Source organism: Larus michahellis, chromosome 6 (genome assembly GCF_964199755.1).
Source record: "Larus michahellis chromosome 6, bLarMic1.1, whole genome shotgun sequence".
Taxonomy (NCBI): Eukaryota; Metazoa; Chordata; class Aves; order Charadriiformes; family Laridae; genus Larus; species Larus michahellis.
The window spans coordinates 15,652,549-15,674,677 of NC_133901.1; the positions used below are offsets into that span (position 1 = coordinate 15,652,549).

General features: G+C 48.8%; 1 protein-coding gene across 1 annotated transcript; it reads left to right on the forward strand.

The window, feature by feature from the left end:
- The first annotated feature begins 375 nt into the window (after positions 1–375).
- On the forward strand, positions 376–21,000 carry STK25 (serine/threonine kinase 25). Its single transcript, XM_074591826.1, has 12 exons — positions 376–588; positions 1,535–1,661; positions 8,029–8,259; positions 9,457–9,513; positions 10,616–10,724; positions 11,995–12,152; positions 12,426–12,611; positions 12,827–12,972; positions 13,862–13,976; positions 14,272–14,343; positions 17,172–17,308; positions 18,814–21,000. The coding sequence occupies exons 2-12, from the start codon at positions 1,611–1,613 to the stop codon at positions 18,851–18,853; spliced, it is 1,302 nt and encodes a 433-aa protein (XP_074447927.1). The 5' UTR covers positions 376–588; positions 1,535–1,610; the 3' UTR covers positions 18,854–21,000.
- Positions 21,001–22,129: the final 1,129 nt, after the last annotated feature.

Genomic DNA, 22,129 nt, shown 5'->3' on the forward strand with positions numbered 1-22,129 from the left:
GGCGCCGGTGACCGGCCTACCCGGCCGCGCCCCATGAGGGCTCCGGGCGGCACCGCCCGCCTGAGGGGAGGTGCCGTGAGGCGGGAAGCGAGGCCGTGAAGACAAAGGGGGCCGGCCCCCGCCCGCCCCCGCCGCAGGGACCCCTGGGATGGGTAGTTCGCGCCCCGCTGCGCCGCCCGCGTCTTTCTCACCAGAGGACTCGCTGTCCCAGTAGCCCCCGCGCTGGCGCCCCGCCCGCCGCTCCCGCCGCGCCCCCGCCCGCGGCAAGCCGGGACCTGTAGTCCGCGGGCGTGCCCCTGCGGGTGGCTGGCGCCGCGCGGGAACTACGCCTCCCGGCAGGCAGCGCGGCGCGGCCTCCCTCGCCCCGCGCCCCCCGCCGCGCCGTGTTGTTGCGCCCGGCGCGGCCCGGCCCGGCCCGGCTCGGTGCTCCCCACCCCTCTCCCGGCGCTCCTGCCCCCGCCGCCGCCGCCGAGCTCGGTGTCCGAGGGCAGCCCGGGGCGGCGGCGGCTCCGTGTGTCAGGGCCCGGCATGGCACTGCGCCGCCCTTCCCGCGGGGACTGTTGGCCGTAGCTGCGGCGGGCTGCCCGGGTAGGTGCGGCGGCGGCCGGGGCTGGCAGCGCCCCCGGGTGCCGTGCGGGGCGGCGATCCGCCACAGAGGGGCCCCGAGGGGGGAGGAGGAGCTGTGGAGGGGGCTGGCTTAGAGCGCTCTGAGGAGGCCATGATGGGGCGGGGGGTCCCTGAGGGGACCGGGGGATGGGGGGTGAGGTGTGAGGTGCGGTGAGGGGTCTCTGAGCGGGGCTGGGGGGGCGTAGGGGCCACCATGACAGGGGGACAGCGAGGAGGGCTGTGGGGAGCTGAGGGTGCCGTGCTGGGGAGCACTGGGGTAGGGGGCCCTGGAGAGAGCCGGGCCCGGCCGAGGGTGCCCCGAAGGGACTGGGCTGGGCTGAGGGGCCGTGCTGGGCTGGGGCTCTTCGGTTGCTGGGATGGAGGGGAGCCCTGAGGAGCACGGGGTCTGGCGGCAGAACTGGGGAGGACTGGGATGGCGTAGGGTTGGGGATCCCTGAGGAGGAAGAGGTACACTGAGAAGCTGAGGTTTGTGAGTGGGTGTACTGGGGGGAATGGGAGCGGAGGGGGACCCTCAGTGAGAGGATTACTGGGGAGCGGTAGGAGGAAAGGGCTGACAGAGGATAACACTGGGCTGTGCGGGGGAAGATGCTGGGAGTGGTGCTGAGGGGATGGTGCTGTAGGGGCAACTATAAACCGGGGGAGCACGCTGAGGTGACGGCAGGGAAAATGGTGCCTGAGGCTTTGTCAGCGCATGTCATTAAAGTGAGGTTCCTTGATACACCTGGAAGGCATGTCTGGAAAGAACTGAGAAATGGGGTTTGCAAGGAGGGGCTGGCGTACTTAGAATGGGCTGGTAGGTCCAAGGAGAACTGCAAATCAAAGAGAAAAAAGATGACGGTAGGTCTTGGGGAAGAAGCCAGGCTCTGAGAACCTCGAGGTAGAGCTTTTGTGTTCTTGCTTGTCACAGCTGACCAGTGGACAAGAAAACATAGCTTTCCCACTGTGCTACGACGTCCCAACTCTCTCCAATTTTGCAGAAGCGGATGTCTGACCATCCTGTAGGCATGGCTCACTTGAGAGAATTTGCCAGCCAAGTAAGTGGAGATTAAAAATTTGTTTTAAAATCAAGAGCAAACATAACACCCCCAGAAAAATCACTTTTTGCCACTCTTTATCTCCCTTGCGCACGTCTCAGCTTACTCCTGTTAGCGGATTGATTTGTCTCTTACACCCATGGTAGTGTTGGACTGACAGTGTTAGGTTGCTACCTGTACGAAAAAAGGGAATTCTTTGCCCAGTATGGTCCTTTTCTCTGAGGTTAACACTGCTCTTCCTAGGAGACAGGAATCATTGGCTCTCTGAGTATTTTTGGGAGGGGAAGTCTAGAAATGGAAACAGAAAAGCTGTGTGTGCAGGCTGTGCCAGACATACCTTACTGAAGCGTTCGTGACAGTAGCCTGAGAAAAACGGTGCTTGTAACCTTAATGCATAAGAGGTAGTGATATTTGATACTGTACATTTAACTGTTCTAAGAGAGATATCAGCCTCGGTGGATGTGGTTAAATCCTTTTGTTGTGATGACATTTTCATAAGAGGAATGTGGAAAGATGATGTCATGACTCGGGACTAAAAGCTAAACCACATTAATAGTATTGGCTTGAATTTTCTTTTTTCTGAATTTGGTTGTGGGGTGTGTTTGATTATTGGCATATGTCAATACTGAATGTAGATCGTGTTAAAACATGTTTTGTGAGAATTTTTGGCATTTTTCTGTTCTGCTCTTAGGTGTAGAATTATAATACTAAAAGCTGTAGTGATTTGAGATGATGCTTTCTCCAAGCATTTTCTGATTTAAAATTGATTTGCAATGCATCTTAGTTTGCATGCTGTCTTTCACATAAGCTGTTTCCCCAAAGCGTGTATGGAATTAAATGGAAATACAGTGCCTGAGTGAGTCATAGTACAGGGAGAGGAATGAAAGGAATAGGAAAGGATGCTGTCTGGTTAGGGCGGAGAACTGAGTTCTGTAGCTACAGAGGAGGTTGCTCTGAAGCTTTTTTGTACACAGCATTCACTAACGAAGCTTATCAGAGTTGCAGTGGTCTCATCTCTGAATTTAGTACGCAAATGTAAGGCATTCTCAGATTCTGTCATCCCATGACTCTCTGTCTGCTCCTGGAATAGGAAAGCAGTCTGTGCTGTCCATTCCTCAGGTCTCTTCAGTGAATGCTTGATGCAACCTCATAATCTGTAACTGTGGCTTGTTGGAAGGGCAGTAGGAGTTGGCCTGAAGTGTTCACCAGAGTTTAGGGAGTGGTGGGGAGGTACTGTGAAAATTGAGAGACTAAGGCTTGGATTGGCATGTCAGAGGCTTGATTTGTCTTTGATTCCCAGTTCTGTTGCTGATGTGCAGGGTTACCTTAGACAAATCCACAGGATTTACCTCTGTGCCTCCATTTTCCTGCTTCAGCTAGTTGGCTCGCTCTTTTCTTGGCTGCCCTTTGCTGTGTACATTCAGCACAGTGGGCCTCCGTCTTTGTTGGGAGCTCTATCTGCTAGATGATGTATTTGTATTACTGTGTTTAAAGCTCTGATCTGAGCTCTGCTTCTAGTTTTGTTGTTCCTTACGTGACCTTGAAGAAGCTGTTCAAGTTCTCTGGCTAAGTAATTCTTTGCTCCCTTGAAGCAAAAGAACACTATCCGTGAAGCAAGTTGGGAGTCTCAGACAAATTTGTGTATTTCAAAGCGTTGAACACAAACTTCCCTCTTGTCTATAGTCCAGAAGTTCAAAACTCTCTCAGGTTTAGCAGTTGAAAAGAGTTGTGCACAGATTTCTTATAGACAGGGAAGCTTTCAAATGTTTCCAGACACAAAGCTGATTTCCCCAAAGAGAACATAGTGCCTGCTGCAGATAGCTCTGTTGGTGGCCCGGAGGTTAATGTGTAGCATGCAATGTGGGTAAATGATGGATGGGAAGTTAAGGAGGAGAGGAGGCAATTAAGGAAAGAAGGTCAGTAGCCGAGGTTTATTAAAACCAGCATCCTCCTTCTACTGTGTTTGGCAGAGAAAAATGATGTTTGTTTGTTTGGCTGGGTGAAAAGTGCTCTAGTCAGAAGTAACACTAAATGCTGCTGTAGTTCCATATATACCTTTGGAGGCTGCAAAACTCCCAGTCAGCTTCAGCTCTTAAAGTATTATGGCCTTGACAATCTTTTTCTGTTACAGACTTCTCCCATATAGAACAATGATTCTGATCCTGACCTCCCCCAGGCCAAGGAACTCTCACTTCCAAAAGGGTTTAAGCACCTCAGTGCAGCAGATGCAGGTGTGACTCTTGCTCATGATACTGAATATGACTCTTTTGAAAGTGAGATCCAGTGGGACACAGCTCAGAGAGAAGACCTTGAGCTGTTTCAAAGGGTATTTCCTTCTGTTCCCAATATGCAGCTAGTATAGTAGTAGGTATAGCTTTGAAATGAGGGTAGATATTTACCCTTCTTCTCTAGTCTCCTCTGAAAGGCTGTGGATATCACGTCTCTGCAGCTGGAGGTGGCAGAGCTGCCAAACCCATTCTTTTCCCGTGAAGCAGCTGGTGTTACTGCCAGGCTTGTCTCATAACACACTGCAATTCTGAATTCCTGGTGTCTGCAGTGAGTCGCTCTGTTTTAAAACATGGCATCATCAGTCATGATGGCAAACACCCCCACGCCTGTCATGACAGAGCATCCTTCTTTCCTGTGCTGTGAGATTCGATCCTGGAGGGCAGAAGTGGAGCACATTACTAGTAGGTTGTCCTCATTCCTCTCATACTTATTCCCTCCCCTGCCTGCACGTACAGCCAAGATAGTGCATAAAGCACTTTCTCCTCAAAGCCTTTTCATGCCTGACCGAGCCATCTCTAGTGTCTGACTGCTCTCAGAGGGGAGAAACAGCATGAGGCTTTTTGCTCCAGAACTGCTGTGTAATTGACATTCAGTCAAGCAAAAAGGTACAACGAGGTGACCATCCCTTAAAGACTTTATGCATTGTATTAGAAGAGCGAGCAGGAGCTGGTCAGCTTGCTCTTCAGACTCTGGCCTGGAGCTCCATTTTGCAGTTTTGTGGAAGTGGAAGAAAATGGAAAGATCCCAAGCTGGTGAGCAGTTGCAAAGTTGACAGGTGCTAAAAAGCTTCTTTGGCTATCTATGCTCATTTCTGCAGGTGTAAAGCATTTCATCTGGATTCTACTACTTTCTACTAAGGAGGTTTTTCAGGTGTGTTTGTAGCTGTGCAGTTCCAGAACATGGATTTGCAGCCAGGGTGATTCTCTGACAAGACTGGCACTGAGATCAATTCGTATTTAGAAAAGGGACAGATCGTGCTTGTTACACTCCTCATTGCAGCGCTCTGCAGGTATAAATTTATTGGGGTAGCGGAGAGTCAGGCTACACAGAATGCCTTCTTCTCCTCCCCTGCCCACCCCCACTTGAGCCCCCCTAGTGCGGCAGCTCGCTTCTCTTCTGACGAGCGGTGCACTTGCGTGGCTCTCCGTTCCTGGCATAACCGCATTTGTTCTGTCTGGAGAGTGCCAAGGCTTGTGTGCCCATTGATCCGAACGTTTGCTCAGCACCAGCAAGTTACCGTGTGTCAGCTCAAAAAGGAACTTTTTTAATGGACAAGAGCTTGTGAGCAGACGTCCTGCAGACTAGCATAATTTTATCTGTCTTAGTTTGTTGTGGGAATTCAGGATTGCTTCCACGAAATGCCACCTGGCGATGTCTTCTGTTGTGTCCACAATGGTGGATCACAAGGTGTTCCAACGGGCAGACATTGACCTGCTTGAATCGGGGATAGGCCTGTTTCCTCCTCTCTGTTTACAGAAAGTAAAGAAATTTGTTAGCAGACTCTGGTCCTCCAACAGGCGTCCAGGAGACTGTAACCATGGCTGTAATGACTCACTACCTCTTTGCCCCATACTCGCTCACTAGGTCTGGCTGTTGCTGGGTATGACTTGTGTGATTTTGGCAACGCCGTCAAGGAGGGCACATCCTCAGGCCCTCGATAGAGTCACACTCTTGCCCTCTCACCAGAGAGCTCTGATGCATTTCCAGATCAGTTTTGAAGTGACAAGTACTGGGAAGGTAAATCCAGTACCTACAAGCGAAGTTTCCTAATGTGGAGGGCCTGTCTCTTCTGCCCACTAGACTCGTATCGTTTTCCTGAGTCCCTTGGGTAAAGTTTCCTTGTGCTTGTCAGGAAGGTTTGTCTCCTTCACTGCCCCTACCTGAAGTGCTTTGTTCCACAGAAAATGGGATACACTGACGTCGAAGTATGGAAGCTCGTTTATGAAGCTGTCCGTGCTTACAGACCCCGATACATAAAATGGCGGTTGTCCCAAAAGCTGCTTGCGGTAGTTGGTGCTCTTACGCTTCATGTCCTGTTCTTGAAGTCCTGATTCTTTGATGTGCCATGCCAGGCTGAGGAGTGGAGTAGTTAACTTCTACCTTGCCATTTCCTTTCTCGTGGGAAAATTACTTACGTGGGAGGGGAGGAAGGTTTTCTTGCAGGGTGGCTTCCCTGCAGGATTCGTGTGCATAGTGTTTCCTTTATCAGCTGAGCCAGGTGCTTCTAGGAGATGATTTCTCTCCCTTCTCCCTGATGTGTGGAGTGGCTGATGTGGTGAGTGGCGTTTTTACAGTGCAGCAGGTGACTGTGCAAGATAACGTCTGTGCCACCTTGCTGCCCCTTCCTCTAAGTTGGTCAAGAGGTGAAACTGCTCCTGGCCTCTTGTGAGCCTGGACTACTCAGACTGTTCTCCCTGTGCTGCAGTTGTCAGTCTCATGTTGTCTCCTGGCATTTGTCAAGCTCAAATCCTCTCCTTTTTTCCCCGCCCCCCTCTCTCCAGTCCCTGTTATGTATCTCCCGTTCCTTTCATGTCTGCGTATCCCTTCCAGTCTGTTTCCAGTGCATTTGTTCAAAGTACAGCCTGTTTGGGTGTTGCCATGGATGCACGAGGATATTTGGTTTTCCTTTTGTATCTTGCGCTGGAATGCACATTGAAATCCTGTTGAGTGAGCTGACTGTACAGCTCACTCTGGGCCTGCTTTACTCCATATGACGATGCACGGGGCACAGAAGGCAAACAACCTGTAATGACTGGTTGGCTTAATCATTAAGCAGCGCCTAGGGCTGCTCAGTGATGGTCTGCTGCTAGAACCTGGTGCTAGATGGAAAAATGCTCTCAGATAAAATATCTGCCAGCTCAAGGCCCTTGCAAGGGTGTAGTCCCTCTGGGTGACGTGTTGGAGGTGAGACCGAGAAGTTCTGGGTGTGGAAAACTCACTGTAACGGCTTGGCCGCTTCCTGGAGGTCAGGCCATATTTTCCAGATTATTTTTTTAAACTAGACTTATTTTTTAAAAAGAAGCAGAAAAGCTAGTCACAAAGAGCCTTTTAGTAGCACGAAGCAGCAGGACCTCGTGGTCTGCAGCTGGGCAGAATGAAATAGCATGAGAAAATTATTCTGATTCCTTCCCTTTCTCATCCATACTCATCTTAATAAAGAGTTAACTTTGAAGCTGCTGTTAAAGAGTCAGCGTTTCTCAAGGATGATCACGTTAGCAGCTCCCCAGTTGATGTGCTTATCTAATGAGGGGAGTGCTATTTGCTTTTGTATCTGGGCGTGCCAGACAGAGGAGAGGCTGTTCCAGAAAAGCAGGTCTGCAGATGAAGTGTCCGTTCAGCTCTCCTGTCTCCTCTGGGATAGGCAGGTGTCTGGCCTCCTTGCTGCTGACCTTCCAAAAGATGTGAGGCACCCTCTGTAAACATCTGAAGAGAGCCGGGCTGGGTGCTGCTTGGAAATCAGGCTGCAGCAGAGCAGAAACCTAATGTAACCTGGTATTTATATGACTGGAGTATTTCACCCTCCAAACAAGTAGGGAAGGGTGCAAACCTTTCAAATCCTTTGAATCTGAATGCAGGAAGGCAGACTAGGGAAACATCCTTGGGAACTTCTATGGCCTCTTGCTTGTGCCCGTTTCTCACCCAGATCTTTAAAAGAAGTCTGGTCCTTGTGCACCTCGACTGCCTTTCTATTCAAGTGTGAGCAAGTGCTTACTCGTGGAGGTGATTTGGCACTAGTTTGGTGCCTGCAATTTGAGCAGTCCTGTCCCAAAAGAGCTGACGCTTTCCATAGAGATACTTGCCAACATTCTCCTTCTGGGCTTCTATCACCTTCATTCCCCACTACGGTCTGCAGGGGTGGAGAGCCCATGTAAAAGACTTCTTCAGTTCCTCTCATCTTGGATATATTCTGTGTAAAGTTTCTCAGCATGTGGAGACCTTTTAGGATATGTGAGTTTCGGGTGAATTAAACAACAGCAGCATAGACAGGGAGATGAGCTGTATTGGGTGGTTATGTGCGGCACTCTGCAGGCTGCTGTGGGGTTTCATGGAGTTTTCCCATCTCTGCTTTCTGGTTTAGCACTCCAGGGTGGATCCTGAGGAGCTGTTCACCAAGCTGGAGCGGATCGGCAAAGGATCATTTGGTGAAGTGTATAAAGGGATCGACAACCGCACCAAGGAGGTGGTTGCTATCAAGATCATTGATCTGGAGGAGGCTGAGGATGAAATTGAGGACATTCAGCAGGAGATTACGGTGCTCAGCCAGTGTGATAGTCCCTACATCACCCGGTACTACGGCTCCTACTTGAAGGTAGGACAAAGCCATGGCAATTCTCTTGCCAGCAGTTTGGGAATGGGTTGGGTTTCTCTGTGGGTGCTGCAGCTGGTGGTGGCATGCAGCACTGAAAGGTGCGCGATCTGTGAGTGTCAGCGTGGCAGGAGGAACAGCAGTGGCTCTGTTCACTGCGTTTATGTTGTTTTAATAGGAGACTGGGCTTTAAGACACTTGGAAAGCTCATGGAAATGAGGTGCCCAGTACAGTGTGATCCCGAGAGCGGGACACTTCACTGGAGAAAAGATTATTCATTGAAGAGGCTGACCTCTCCCCAGTTTGACCATTCTTGAAAGGAAGTTTGTGGAATACTTTTCCAAAATATTACATTTTTAAGGTAGCACCACTGAGGGCTTTATGCCTCTGTAAAGAAGAGGAGTTTGAAACTGTACTTTGTGATCTTGTGATCATCATTTCACCAGAAATGATGAAAAGAAGTCTTTGCAGAAGTGCTGATACCACTTCTGTTGAGAACAGGTTTAGGAATCCCAAATGGAAGCTACTAGTAGTGATGACCTCTGCATGCCGGCTGCTGGAGGTGTGTGTAACACTGGGTCTGTCGCAAACCGTTCTTGAGCTCTTTGGATCCTGATTATTCCTTACATATTTTTCAAAGGCCATAATGCATTTTCTCAGCCTTCTACTGAAAACACCAAGCAAGCCGTGGTTTCATGGATCTGCCGTTTATCTCCTACTGGGGCCCTGTGAACATCGCTCTAGAAATCTCTTCTCTGAGGAGTAAGAGAACGTCTTGCTGATCATACCCTTCAAGCTGGCAGTGCTGTTAATGAGATCAAAGACCGCAAAGCTCTCCTGTCATTTTCAAGAAGGAGATGTGCTAGATCTGTTGGAGTGATGTTAAATGGCTCCAACCTGAGAATATGGTTATCTCTGTGGGCTGTGTAGTCTAGTGCCTATAGGGACACTAAGCGTGCTCAGATAAATCTGCAGACCAAGAGAAAGAAATGTACTGGGGGCAGGTCCACTGCTATAATGCTGTGTCAGCAGGAAGGAGGGAGCTGGGAGGTCCCTCCTTAAGCCCCTGAGATCTGCAGTGTGTGGCATCTCTGGGATTGCGTACAGGACTACTCATGTGTCTTGCTGCCTCTGGGGTGTTTCACTTTTCTGCCTCCTTTCATTACTGTCTTTGCTCTTGATTTGTGTTCTTGCTTTCAGGGCACTAAGCTGTGGATAATCATGGAGTACCTAGGAGGAGGTTCAGCCCTGGATTTGGTGAGTATGTGGTAAGCTCTGGACCATGAAAAACGTTGAATGCCCGTAAGCCAGAGACTCACTTGCCACATACCATCTATTTGACAGCCCTGTGCCTGAAGGGTAGGCAGTGCAGGACAGACATGCTGGTTATGCATATCCTAGGACAGAGGAAATGTTTGTATGGAGCTCAGCTGTCAAAGCACTGTTCTCCAGCATGCTTTACAATGGGAAGAGCTAGTGAACTGAAATGTGACAGCAACCAGTTGGTTTTGAGCAGTGCAAATCTATACTTCACCTAATCAAAGGTCTATGCCTGCAAATGTTCATGGTTTTATTCAGTGCTTGCATGGCATCAAGCTCAGCAGGGACCTGGTCTATGATCAGGATTCCCAGGTGTTTGATAATACAAATGATGTGTAATAAGTTACCCCAGATTTTAAGGGAATACAAATGCAGAATAGACACATGGGTAGAGTTCTGCTGTGCTGTATTCTGTCAGAGGATTTTGCTTTTCTCCTTAGGACAATAAAGCCTGTTTTTCCAGAGCAGTAGCTAAGGTCATGTTGTGAAAACTGCTGAGCCTCCACTGCCTTGCAGGAAGGGTGTAGCTGGGGGGGGTTGTCATCAACAGAAGTCATCTTAGTATCAGAACCTCAATTCTGCCTGCACTGAGAAGGCAGCACTTGTTTAGAGAAGAACTGATGGAAAGGAGAAGAGCTTTGAAACATTACTCCACAGCCAGAGGGTAGAAGTTGTCTGCATGCTGTTGCAGTAGCTGAAATGTAGTTTCTTGCATGCTAGGAGGGAGACTTGAACAAGAGGAAGTGTTACGATGTTCTGTTCACCAATGTATGACCAGGCCAAAGCGAGAGATGAGCATCCTGCTCTTTGCCTGGGAAGCCCTTAATAGACTAACAGAAAATCTCCCAAAGGTTTTCTACTTAATGTTGCCAGGTGCAAAGTCCAGCATTCTGCCTGCAGAATGTGCACCAGGCATGCAGTAGGTGCTTCCTGATGAATATGACCTGCTTGGCCAAGGTTTCCAACTAATAAACTGAGAGGCTGGAAAATCCAGGGCATCAGTTGCCCTCCTCTAAGTCATCTTTCTGCCCTCTATCAGCTGAAGCCGGGACCCCTGGAGGAGACTTACATAGCTACTATCCTGAGAGAAATTCTAAAGGGCTTGGATTATCTACACTCTGAGAGGAAGATCCACAGGGACATCAAAGGTAAGACCAGAGAGTTCAGCTCTTTTTCTTGTAAGGGATGTTACTAACATATGATTCAGAAGTAATATACGGCAATAATCTGAGAGATTTCAAAGACTTTCTTAGTGTTGCTTTTCCTGTTGGCTTGCTTTTTTCTGAAACTGACGCTTGTGATTTTATTGCAAGTCATGTTTTTCCTGTCTTCAGAGTTTAGAGTTACAGTAAGGATCTGTAGTTCTTCTCTGGCATTTGTAGTTTGGACAGGCAGGGACTAAAGCAAAGGAGTCAATGAAAGACGTGCCCAAATATTCGCTGACTTTCAGTTACGTCTGGACATTTGCTTTACTGCTGGACCCTAAGGCATGTGTATACTGGTTATGATGGTTATAACTTACTGTGAAGGTGAGCTGCCCTCAGGCAGGGCTCACAGCCCTAGAAAATCAGGGCAGTTTGTGTCAGCTCATCCTGTTACTGATTTTTATAGTCATTGGCCGTATATAGTGTAGAGACCTGGCATCTGCCTCCCAAAGAGCAGTCTCACACCAAGCACAGAGGATCAAAGGAGGGCGTGAGGACAGTGCTATGGAGACGTGGCCAGCGTTGGATGCGAACTGCTCTGACCCTCTGCAGGAGGGGATGTGAACAAGCAAAGTAGAGAAACCTCATGCAGGGACATATGCAGAAAAGATTCCATTGTGTATGGAACACATGTAACGTGTATGAGGCTATATGTTTCTAACGCTGCAGGCCATGCAGGACTGTTGGCTGCCATCAGAGTGGGGAAATGCTGAAAGTTTGTGGGTAGGGTCTCTCTCGAAATGAAAGGTCCTACAAAAAAACCTTGTCCCAAAACCTGAGCAATGCCACTGTCTTGATCTGAGTGAGGGCGAAGCAGTATAAGACCAAAAGTTGTGAGCGCTTCAGAAGCATTTGTGCTGAATGCTGCTCTGAAAAAAAAATCCAAGACCATTTGAGGTATCTTGAGACATGTTGCCTTCTCTTCTTTGTGTAGCCAGGAGTCACATCCAGTTGATTGTGTGGCCCTTCACATCTGCTCCTTGCTACTACCCTAGAAATAGTCCCCTTCTGAGCCAGCCAAGTGTATGAACTTGTTCCGTGTTACCCAGCAGAGGTCAGAGCATGAGAATAAGTCTGAGGCTGGAAATCCAAGCTGAGGGTTTTCACTGAGGAAAAGGAGGATGCTACGGGAGGTCCATTCTCAGTATTCAGTTCTGTGTGGGCTGGAGATGATTCAGAAACCAGTGGACTTCATGCTTATTTATGTGAACAGCTGCCAACGTGCTACTTTCGGAACAAGGAGATGTGAAACTGGCTGACTTTGGGGTGGCTGGACAGTTGACAGACACACAAATCAAGAGGAACACCTTTGTCGGGACTCCATTCTGGATGGCACCAGAGGTCATCAAACAGTCTGCTTATGACTTCAAGGTGAGCTGGGAGCAGGAGGAGGATTGCTACTTGGTGCTACTGTATATGAGATCATGCTAGGGTTAATAAAGGGATTGGAAGTGCAGCTTGTTGCAAGAAGGATGCTTTCCTGTTATAGTTCAGGGTCTGTTGGAGAAGTTTGTCTATTAGACATGAAACACCTTATCTGTTTTTATGTGACCAGCCCTTCAGCTGTGCTACAGTTGCATGTTTCCATGCTGCAGACTTGCTCCTTGCTTTTCTGTGCTGTCACCGTTTTTGCTCTTCTTTCAGGCAGACATCTGGTCCCTTGGAATTACAGCCATTGAACTAGCAAAGGGAGAGCCTCCCAATTCTGACTTGCATCCTATGAGGGTTCTTTTTCTGATCCCCAAAAATAACCCTCCAACACTTGAGGGTCACCACAGCAAGCCCTTCAAGGAGTTTGTGGAAGCCTGCCTCAATAAGGATCCTAGATTTGTGAGTATTGCTGTCCACTTGTGAATTTGGGTAGGGTATTGCAGAGGCCAAAGATTCACTTAGCAGGAAGACCTTTTGGTGCAAAGCTCCTGGAGAGATGGAATTACTGAGCTTGCGGAGTGGACAGGCAAGCCTGGCAAGAATTGAAGTCAGTGCGCTTGCATGTTTAGTGTACAGAGACGGTAGATGTAGCACGCTTTCCTTATTTGCTGCAGAGGCCGACAGCTAAAGAGTTGCTAAAGCACAAGTTCATCACACGCTACACCAAGAAAACCTCATTCCTAATGGAGCTGATAGATCGATTCAAGCGCTGGAAGTCGGAGGGCCATGGAGAAGATTCCAGTTCTGGCGATTCTGACATGTACGTACGTGTTCTGCATGGAGGGATGCCCCTGCTATACCCTGCGTGCCCCAGGGTATCCTACTGCAAGCAGCTCAGATCCTTTTCCCCACCTGGGTTGGAGATCTTACGGTAGCTCAGGGAGACCAGTGAGCGTCCGTTTGTGGGAGCAGGTGTCTGTTGCCTGAAGAAACAGGCTGTTACCCCCTCTTCGGTGGGACCTGGTACTCTGTTCTAGTCTTAACCTGTGGAGCCTCTTTGCTGAGTCTAAGGAATCAGAAGTACTAACAAGAAACATGTAGCATGTGCATAACTAGTAAAACAAGGCTCTTGATGCCTGTATTTTATGCACATTCAGTTAAATGCATCACCTTTCAAAGAGCTACAGGCTTTAGTAACTGTGGGAGCAGCTGTTTATGTGTGTTTGTATATTCATGGGTGGAGAGCTTTGCTGCTGATGCAGAGGATAACGAAGCTATGAGCCTTGGGTGAGGAAAGGGCACTTTGTTGCCCTGCTGGTATCGCAGAGCTTCTCTTCACCTTTAGTGGCAGTGTCTCTGGGAGGTTGGCTTGCAACACCTAAGCCTGGCCCCTCAACTTGTGAGCTTGGGTTGTCTTGAAATTTAACTAGCACTTGAAACTCTCTTCAGCCTGGCTAGAGCAGAAAGGTGGTGGCGATTTGGAAACATGATGTAGTACTTGGCTCAGATCTCCCTGGTGCTGTATATGGGCTCTAGAAACTGATGTGGTTTCTCTTTAGGATGTTTTTCTGGGACAGGGAAATGCCTGTAGCCCTGTGGTGATAGGACAATCAGGTGGGGGAGAGCTTGTGACTATGGGAATGCGTGAGTAAAACATGCAATGTACGGAGCCGAGGCTTGTGTCTTGACCTCCCTGTTTTCATTTGCAGTGATGGAGACACAGAGGATGGAGACCAGGGTCCAATCTGGACATTCCCACCAACTATTCGCCCCAACTCCTTGAGCAAGCTGCACAAAGGAATGGCTCTTCATGGTTCCCAGAAGGTCTGTTTGCTGTCTGTTCCTTCAGAAGTAGACTGAACTAACACAAGCTTTTGAGGGTCTTGCAGGAGCTACCAGTCACTCATGTTCTGTCTTAAAGTTACTTTAGTTTGGTGTCAAGGGCTAGTGCCCCAGAGTTCCCTCTTCCACATCATCAGGGTACTGCAATCTGCGGCTTTCCCGACACCTGGTGAGGGGACTGCCATCGAGATGCTGTGAATTTACCAAACGCTTAGTAGTTTGTGTGCCCTGGGAGCCTTTGCCTGTGCTTGTAACTTCTTTTTGTGTTGCTTTCTAGCCTACCGAGCCCATCAAGAGGCAACCACGGTCACAATGTCTCTCCACGCTTGTTCACCCAGTTTTTGGGGAGGTGAGTAGAACTTTCTGTGGTGGTTGGAGATCAGGATCCCAGCTAAAACCAGCACGGGGGGCTACTGGCCATGGGCTGCAGTTGCTGTTTCCAGCAGGAGTGCAGGAAAGGAGGTTCTGCTTTGGAAAAAATCACTTACGCAGACACTGTGTCAGGGTTCTTTTCTTGGAGTGCTGAGTCACAGAGACCCTTTCTCTGGTCCTGATGATCTTCTGGATCCTGATGCTGTTCCAGCGGTGGCCCAGAAGAGCTGTGCTTCTTCAGGGATAGTCTCTGCACTTACATTTGTTTTGTCAGGTCTAATGCTGTGTGGAAGGAGGGTTTACTGCAGGACCGGAAGCAGAGGTCATTCTGAAAAGCAGGCTCTTGAGAAAGCACCGCTTTGGAAATGGAGAGTTTAGCTAAATGGCCTCTTCAGTATTCCACTGCGCTTGACTTCCAGAGGTCAGAGCATGAGGCAGACGGTCTGGGTCTCACAGGCCTAAGCCTATGAGATAAAAAGGGATAAAAATAATGTTGGTTTCTGATGCAGGTCGTTTGTTTGTGCAGCATAATCACTGACATCTGGTTCTCAGTCCTTTCTGTTTAGGATGCTTCGGGGGACGGGGGGCGGTGCTCAGAGCTGTGAATTCTCCAAACCAAGGAGCACATCTTTGTGCTTCTCCTTACCAACGTTGCTGCACCAGTTCCAGGCGGGAAGTGGCTTCTTGGGCCTCCCTTTTCTGCTAGTTTGACTCAATCATCCCAGATTTGCTGATCCTCCTTTGATTAGACTACCCTGCCAGCTCTGCTGATCCCGCTCGGCAAAATCACATGCAGGGAAAGTTCTGGGCAGTCTCTGAAATAACCTGGCTTCTGCGTGCAGTAGCAGGGGCTTGGAAGAAAAGTCCAAACCTCCAGGTCTCCGAGTCTCCAAGTAGGAAATCTGCTTCTCTGCTGATTGCACGTGTTGTTCATTTCAGTTCTAGTTTCCTACCAACAGCAGACTTTCTCCTTCTCGCTGTTGTGTCAGCGCCTCTTAGACCTGCTGGGTTTTGATCACCTCTTCCCATAAAAGGGCTGAAGCTGGGCTTTGTCAATTGAAATCTTACTGAGATACTGTTCATAGTCTTCTATATGCCTTCCCTGCACGTGTATTACTGGATGTTAATATGGAAAATGACCCACAGCGGGTAATTAACACAGATGCGAGCAACTGCAAATCTAGAAACCTGTCTGCCCTTTCTGGGGCAGGGAGGAAAGGGGTGTTTGGGCGCGGAGGGCCAAGCAGTGAATAAAAGCCAACCTGTAAGGCTTTGTGCGGTACAGCTCCCTAACCCCCACTAACCTCCGGAAAGCTCTTCTGCAGCGGGAAGTGACAGGATAACGCAGACTGCTCACATCACAGGCTGCTGCACAAACTAAAGGTCCTTGGCTGGGCATCAAAGGCTGATGATAAATCGGCAACTCACCTGCAGGACAGACTGGGCGGTCTTTGATCAGTGAGACGTCAAATCAAATCCTTGGCTTTAGCATCACAACTATTTTTGGCCTAACAAATCTGTATCCTTGATGTGTAATTGAGCTGCCCTCCATGCCCTCTGCCACATCTGAATGAGCAGAGGGGCGTGCGAGTTGCTCCCACAGCTGAGGCGTTGTGTTAGTGAGCCATTATTACCCCACTGAAGAGGCAGCAGCAGTTTTTGGCTAGAACTGTGTGTTTCCAGCGGGGCACTCGGAGCACAGGAATGGCTCCATCTGGGGATTAGCATTCACAGTGTCCTGCTTTCTGGACCATGGAGAAAAGGTGAGCTCCAACAACAGGAAAAGCTGATCCTAGAATTGCAGGCAAAGAACTGCGAGGCTTATGTAAAGCTCTTTAATCAGCATAGCCTAATGGGAGCTTAATTGAAGCGGACAGTGGTTAGCCGGCGGACATTGCTTGTTCAACAAAAGGTTTTGATTTTTGTTCAGCTCATTGCGTAATGATGCGTGCGAGGGAAGGGGCTGGCACGTGAGCTGCCCGTGTGGAGGAGGTGGGGAAAGGCTGCAGAGGATGGGGCTGGGGGTTTTCCAACAACAGTCTCCTTCAGGCGCAGCGTTAGTGACCTGCCCAGAGTTCCTTAATGACAGAGGTTTAGCTATTTCAGATGAACAGCTGGAACCATGCACGAGTAGGCTTCTGGAGGTCTAGTCGGAGTGCGCTGAACATGACAGATGTGAATCGAGTCTTTTCATCTAAGTCGGGTGCTGCATGTGGAGGTCGTGGTGCACGGGGAGAGCTGTCTCTTGGGGAGGAGCGTTGGAGGCCAAGCGGCTCGGGATCTCTAGCGTGGCAGTAGTCTGCCTCAGCCTCCCAGGCACTAGAAGTAACTCAGACTTTTTCGTGGTTATTGAAAGTGGTGGTGACTAACCCCTGGTGTTACGATATTTTCTGCTACCTGTCTGCAAGCCTTTGTGTGCATCTGGGTACTAAGCTGTCGTTAGCAGCAAAAGTGACCGTACTGGTTCAGATACAGCTGGAGTTCTTTGTTCCGTTACTACTTAACAGGTTTTCGGGCCTGTCAATCCTTTTCTAATATCCTTTAGTTTAAGAGTACGTCAGCCTGTTTGTTAAGGCCTTCAATTGCTATTAGTATTTGGAGGAAAGTCTGAAATCCAGACATTGGATTTCCGTCTTCCTGACCTACAAAAAGAGCCCTTTGTTTATTTAAGAAGAACGCGGGTGCTCTCCTTCACCCTTGTGGAGTCACAGTAAAAGGGAAAGGGACTTAATGTCTGTACTGCACTGCTCGACCAGTGCTTTCTGCAATGAGATAAGGAACTAATGCACTGTTTCTGGCTTGCAGCTTAAAGATAAGCACAAGCAGACTGGAGGCAATGTGGGAGCTATGGAGGAGCTGGAAAACGCCTTTAGCTTGGCTGAGGAGTCCTGCCCAGGCATCTCTGACAAACTGATAGCACACATGGTGGAGCGGGTACAAAGGTGAGTGTCCTCTAGAGTGGAGCTGGCAGTGAACTGAACCATTGTCATACTCCACCGCTGTGGTAAAGGTTGGTGCTCAGCAGTCAAGACACCCAAAAAGTGAATATTGATGACAGCTGACCTAAGAGTTGCTAAGTCACTTCTTTTAACTGCTTTTCATGTAATGGAAGCGGTTCTTCCTGCCTGAGAAGTCCTTTCTCACAGTGAACAGGTTTCTGGCGACTACGCAAAGCGTCACTGGGACTGCTTCTAGAGTAGAGAGCATCTGTTTCATTGCAAGGAATGTGCTTTACAGCACTACATGCAGCCAGTCGCTTTGCTTGCCCAGCTTCAGGTAGCAGGACACTGTTTTTCCTGAAGTGAATCACTTATTAAACCAGTGAAGGAGTATAGTCGGGTAGAACTAAGTTCTTTGCTGCTCGGCAGGTGCTGCGTCAAACTTACCTCCACTACTGGCACCAAGTTCAGTCACATCCATGCATTGCAGGCAACAATGTCAGATCCTGATCACGGGGTTATCAGGCTTTATCTAACACTTAATTTGGCTTTTCTCCCTTTCACAGCAGGCTATCCTAAATCTCGCCATTTCCTCACGAGCCAAGGTGAAGCCCCTCCCTGGTTAAGGAGGCTGGAAGTAAAGTATTTCGCTATACGTGTGACCAAAAGAGCCATCCTGTGCTCTGGTTGCTAATGTAAATACAACCCAGCTTTACAGTCTTCACACCCTTGAACTTAGGCTTTCTAAGCATTTATTTCTAACGGGTTTAAGCTGGCGTAGTTTTGTGCCTTGTAGCTCAGGTATCCATCGGATGCTGTCAACCAAAGTAGAGCCTTAGCTCTGAAAGCCTGAAAATACTGGCCCTCCTTGAGGCCTTCTGTTACTAAGTCATTCAAGCTTTCAAGCAAATATGCTATGGGTCTGTTTAGATCCCTCATCTTCATCACTTAAAGCCGGAAAGAGAACACTCCTCTCTTCTGGCTGAACCACAGGGGTCACAGAAAGTGTCCTTGTGATGCCTGCAAAATCTTTCTCCTCCAGCTGAGCAGGAGGTGCTCACAGATGTGCGTTGGGTGGCTCTGCAGGGCAGCTGTTTCAGGATTGTTTACTTCTATCAGCCTAGAAATGGCACTCCTGGCCAGGGCATAAACGCAAGACGCTGTTGTTTTGGGTTTTTTTGAAGTTTGCAAAATCTCAGAGACCCTGGTTGGTTTCTTGCCGTAAAACACTAGTGCTCAAAATCTCTTGTTAGCCTAAAATTGGATCTTCAAGGCATGAAAAAAGAGCCACTTGGCTTTTCGTTAAATTGCTGGTTTGTTTTTTTTTTTTTCTTTCAAGACTTCTTTATCTAGAAAACTGATAGTGGCACAGGAGTGGGGACAAACAGATCCAGACTTACCCTTCACCTGCAGACACGCTGGTTGGTGCAGTGCCTGTGGGCCGTCTTCCAGGGGAGGGCTGGAAACGCACAGTAGTGAGCAGTTCCACCCGTTATTCTTCCTTGCAGGTTTTCACACAGTCGGAACCACCTGACCTCTGCCCGCTGACACCTACGTTCCCTGCTGCTGTTTTGAGGGGGGAAGGATTTTTTCCAGCTTCATAAGAACTCCATCTCTAATCCAGACCACCATCTGCTGTTGGATGTAACATTGTGTTACGGACTCCAGGACATTTCAGAGCCTTCATATTACACGTGTTTCCATGATAACCCAGGGTGGGGTTTGCAATGCAAGTACAATTTAGACCTTTTGCAGAACCCGAGATGGGTGGTCTAATTGTTTTTACAATGTAATCAATGCAGTTTTTAATTGTTTCCCTATGGATGTATCCATTTTGGCTTGGTTTGATTCACAGCTTACTGGTAAACGCCTGGCTGCTGGAAAAGAGGGAGATTCTCTTCCATTGAGTTGTGTTTCAAAGGCGAGTCTGATGGGTTTAGCCTCCTGCCCTTCCTAAAGAAGTGTTTATGAGCAGTAATGTGGGAGCGCAGGTATGTTTAGAAGCTCTCCATGCATTGCGGCATCTGGGAAAGTTAGAGCAGCTCTCCAATTGTTCTGGAGAATTGCTTGAACTCCGGCACACACTACTAATGAAAAGCTTTCAAGTATAGCAGCAGCTGAGCTCATGTGCTGCTGCTCTTTCCCAGCTTGTCATTTCAGAGGAGGATGGGTTTGCTGATTGGACTTTTTTTGGCTCTAGGACAGCATTTTGTATTAAGCCTTGATTCTTCTAAGTCAGGCAACAGCAGAACTTGCCCTGGGTCTCCAGGGACTGGAAGGCAAAGTGGTTACATTTGGTTTGGGAGCTGGTGGAGTTCCTTTCCTTGGTGCTTTCTGCAACTGAGGCAACTAGATATGCAGGTTTGGCAGTTCTAGTCTCTAAGCCGAGTAGATGCCTACTGTACGTGCCCAAATGTTGCAGAAGGATTAAAAAAAAAAAAAGAAGGCGGCGGGGGAACCCAGTGGCCAAAGGTGCTGACAGGGCATCAGTTCAAAAGGCAGATCAACGTTGCATAGCAGATACCTGTCCTCTGCAGAAGGGTATAAATCAGATAGCGAGCAGCAATGGCATCCGCGTGGTGTGGCTGGGGGTCGGCAAAAGCCGCTCTAGACCTCCATCCCCCCTTCTTCTTAACTTTCCCTTTCTGGCTCTTCTTTCAGTCTGGGATCTAAACTCGCTGAAGCCAGGGCTCTGCTCCAGTTGACAGGCCGTGCTGGTGTTTGCTAGCAGGGAAATTAAAGCATCTACTGCCGTATTGGCTGCTTAAGGTAATACCAGCGGAGCCATCCCAACTAGCTTTGCTTTCTGTATAATACTAGTTTGTAAAGCAAATCTTTAATTCAGGTAAGTGCACAGATCTTAAATCTGTACTTTAAAGGTCTCGAAAAATAGACTTAGGAAAATAACTCCTGATAGCTGATTGCTTAGAGATCTGCTCTCTAATCGTACAGATATTCCCATTAAGTCAGCAAGACCTCAGATACCCAGATCTTTCTGTCTGGGTGTTTGCGTGTGAATGATGTGGCTCACCCCAAAGCCACTGAGAACAAAAGCTGTAGCTGTTCAGCATTTTTTGTAAAAGATAGGCCACTTTGTTAGTAACAAGGCTTGATTTTTGGTACTTTGATTCAGACCTGCAGATTGTAAGTGCTGGGCTAAAAGTAGCTCAGAAGGACCATACGTTCCCTCACCCCGGCGTGCAGCGTTCACTTTAGCTTATGATTATCCTTTACTCTTCCTCTCTGACGGATCAATACGGTCTCAGCACACACCAGGAACTTGTCCAGTAGAGACGAGGTGCTGCTGTTTGAGCTTGCTGGAGATCTGCTGTGGAATGGTGTCTCTCTTGAGGGGAGAGCCATCTCAGAGCCTGCATTTATGAGGAACAGAACAAACCCATTTTTTCCTCAGGAGGAGGCATTAATGTATAGACAAGAAACGTACTGAGGTGGAAGGCAGAGGCTGGAGTCCAGCAGAAAGGCGGCTGAAGGGCTCCTGCTGCTTTTAAAGTTGCTGTTCGTGACGGTAGCAAATCGTGTCAATAAGGTACCTTGTGTTATTACTCACATGCACTGCAGTGTAATGAGTAAACTTTTTAAAGGAAACAATCCCCACAAACTTCGTCCAGTATTCAAAGCAACAAGGGTTTTAGTTTTTAAAAACAGTGAAAGGGATCTGCCACTTTCAATAAAGTAACAAAACAAACAAGGCTGGTGTCACTTTGTATTAATAGGGAAAGAATATTTGTTCGAGTTGCTTTTCTTTACATTCTTCTTGGTGTTCCCCTGCATCTTCCTGCCTCACGTACATCTACCAGTGCTCCGTGAGACAGACCCGTTTCAGTACTTTTGTGCAAGGAGGGAACGAATACGCTGGTGTTAAGGGAAGCACACACCCTTTGCAAAAGCAACTGCTTCAGTGCAGTTTTTGCTGGAGTCTGTTTATTGATCTGCAATATTAGACTTAAGATTGACTGTAAAAGCTGACATCAGGCCCTTGCTGCCTTCATCTTTCTCCCTTAGCGCTTGTGAGGGTGACCGAGCAGTGGCAGAGGCTGCCCAGAGAGGCTGTGGAGTCTCCATCCTTGGAGATAATCAAAAGCTGTCCAGACACGGTCCCGGGGAGCCCTGCTTGAGCAGGGGGGCTTGCACCAGGTGACCTGCCGAGGTCCCTGCCAACTGCAGCCACATGGCATGGTCTTGGTCACAGGATGAACACTTTGGAGATGCCACTTTAAGCATGTGTTTAAAACCTCGTGTATGACTGTCCTTGCCTAAGCAGAAACACAAAGGTGACGGTTACAGTTGGTGCTGTGCTCGAGCTGTGCAGTCCTGCCTCAGCTTCCTCCTTGGAGCCGAAACGAGAGACTGAAAGATGGACTTCTTACCGTGCTTTTTTGGGAACCGTTAAATGCGGTGTGCTGGCGCACACGCCTCTGCTCAACAGGCTGGTGACAGGACAGCGGTGCAGCCTTTCCGTGCTGAAGCGGGGAGGGGTAGCTTTAGTGCAGCACTGGGGCCAAGCCAGAGGGTGAGTGCACAGACCTATGGGGGTGAGTGCAGCTTATACTGAAAGTCTGCCTCATAAAAGGAAAGCTCGGACAATTCACGTACCCCCAGCCGTCAAGACTCTCTAAACCTTCACAGCAGCGTACTTCACTGCGTGCAAGCAGTGCTCCGCGGGCCCCCGCGAGGTGGGAGTGCAGCTGGATGCTGCTTCCACGTGCTTGCTGCTGCTGATACTTCAGCAGAGATAAAGCTGTGGTGATGGAGCCAATACGAAAGAGGGAGCTGAACTGTCTGGTGTAACAGGAGTCACTCTTG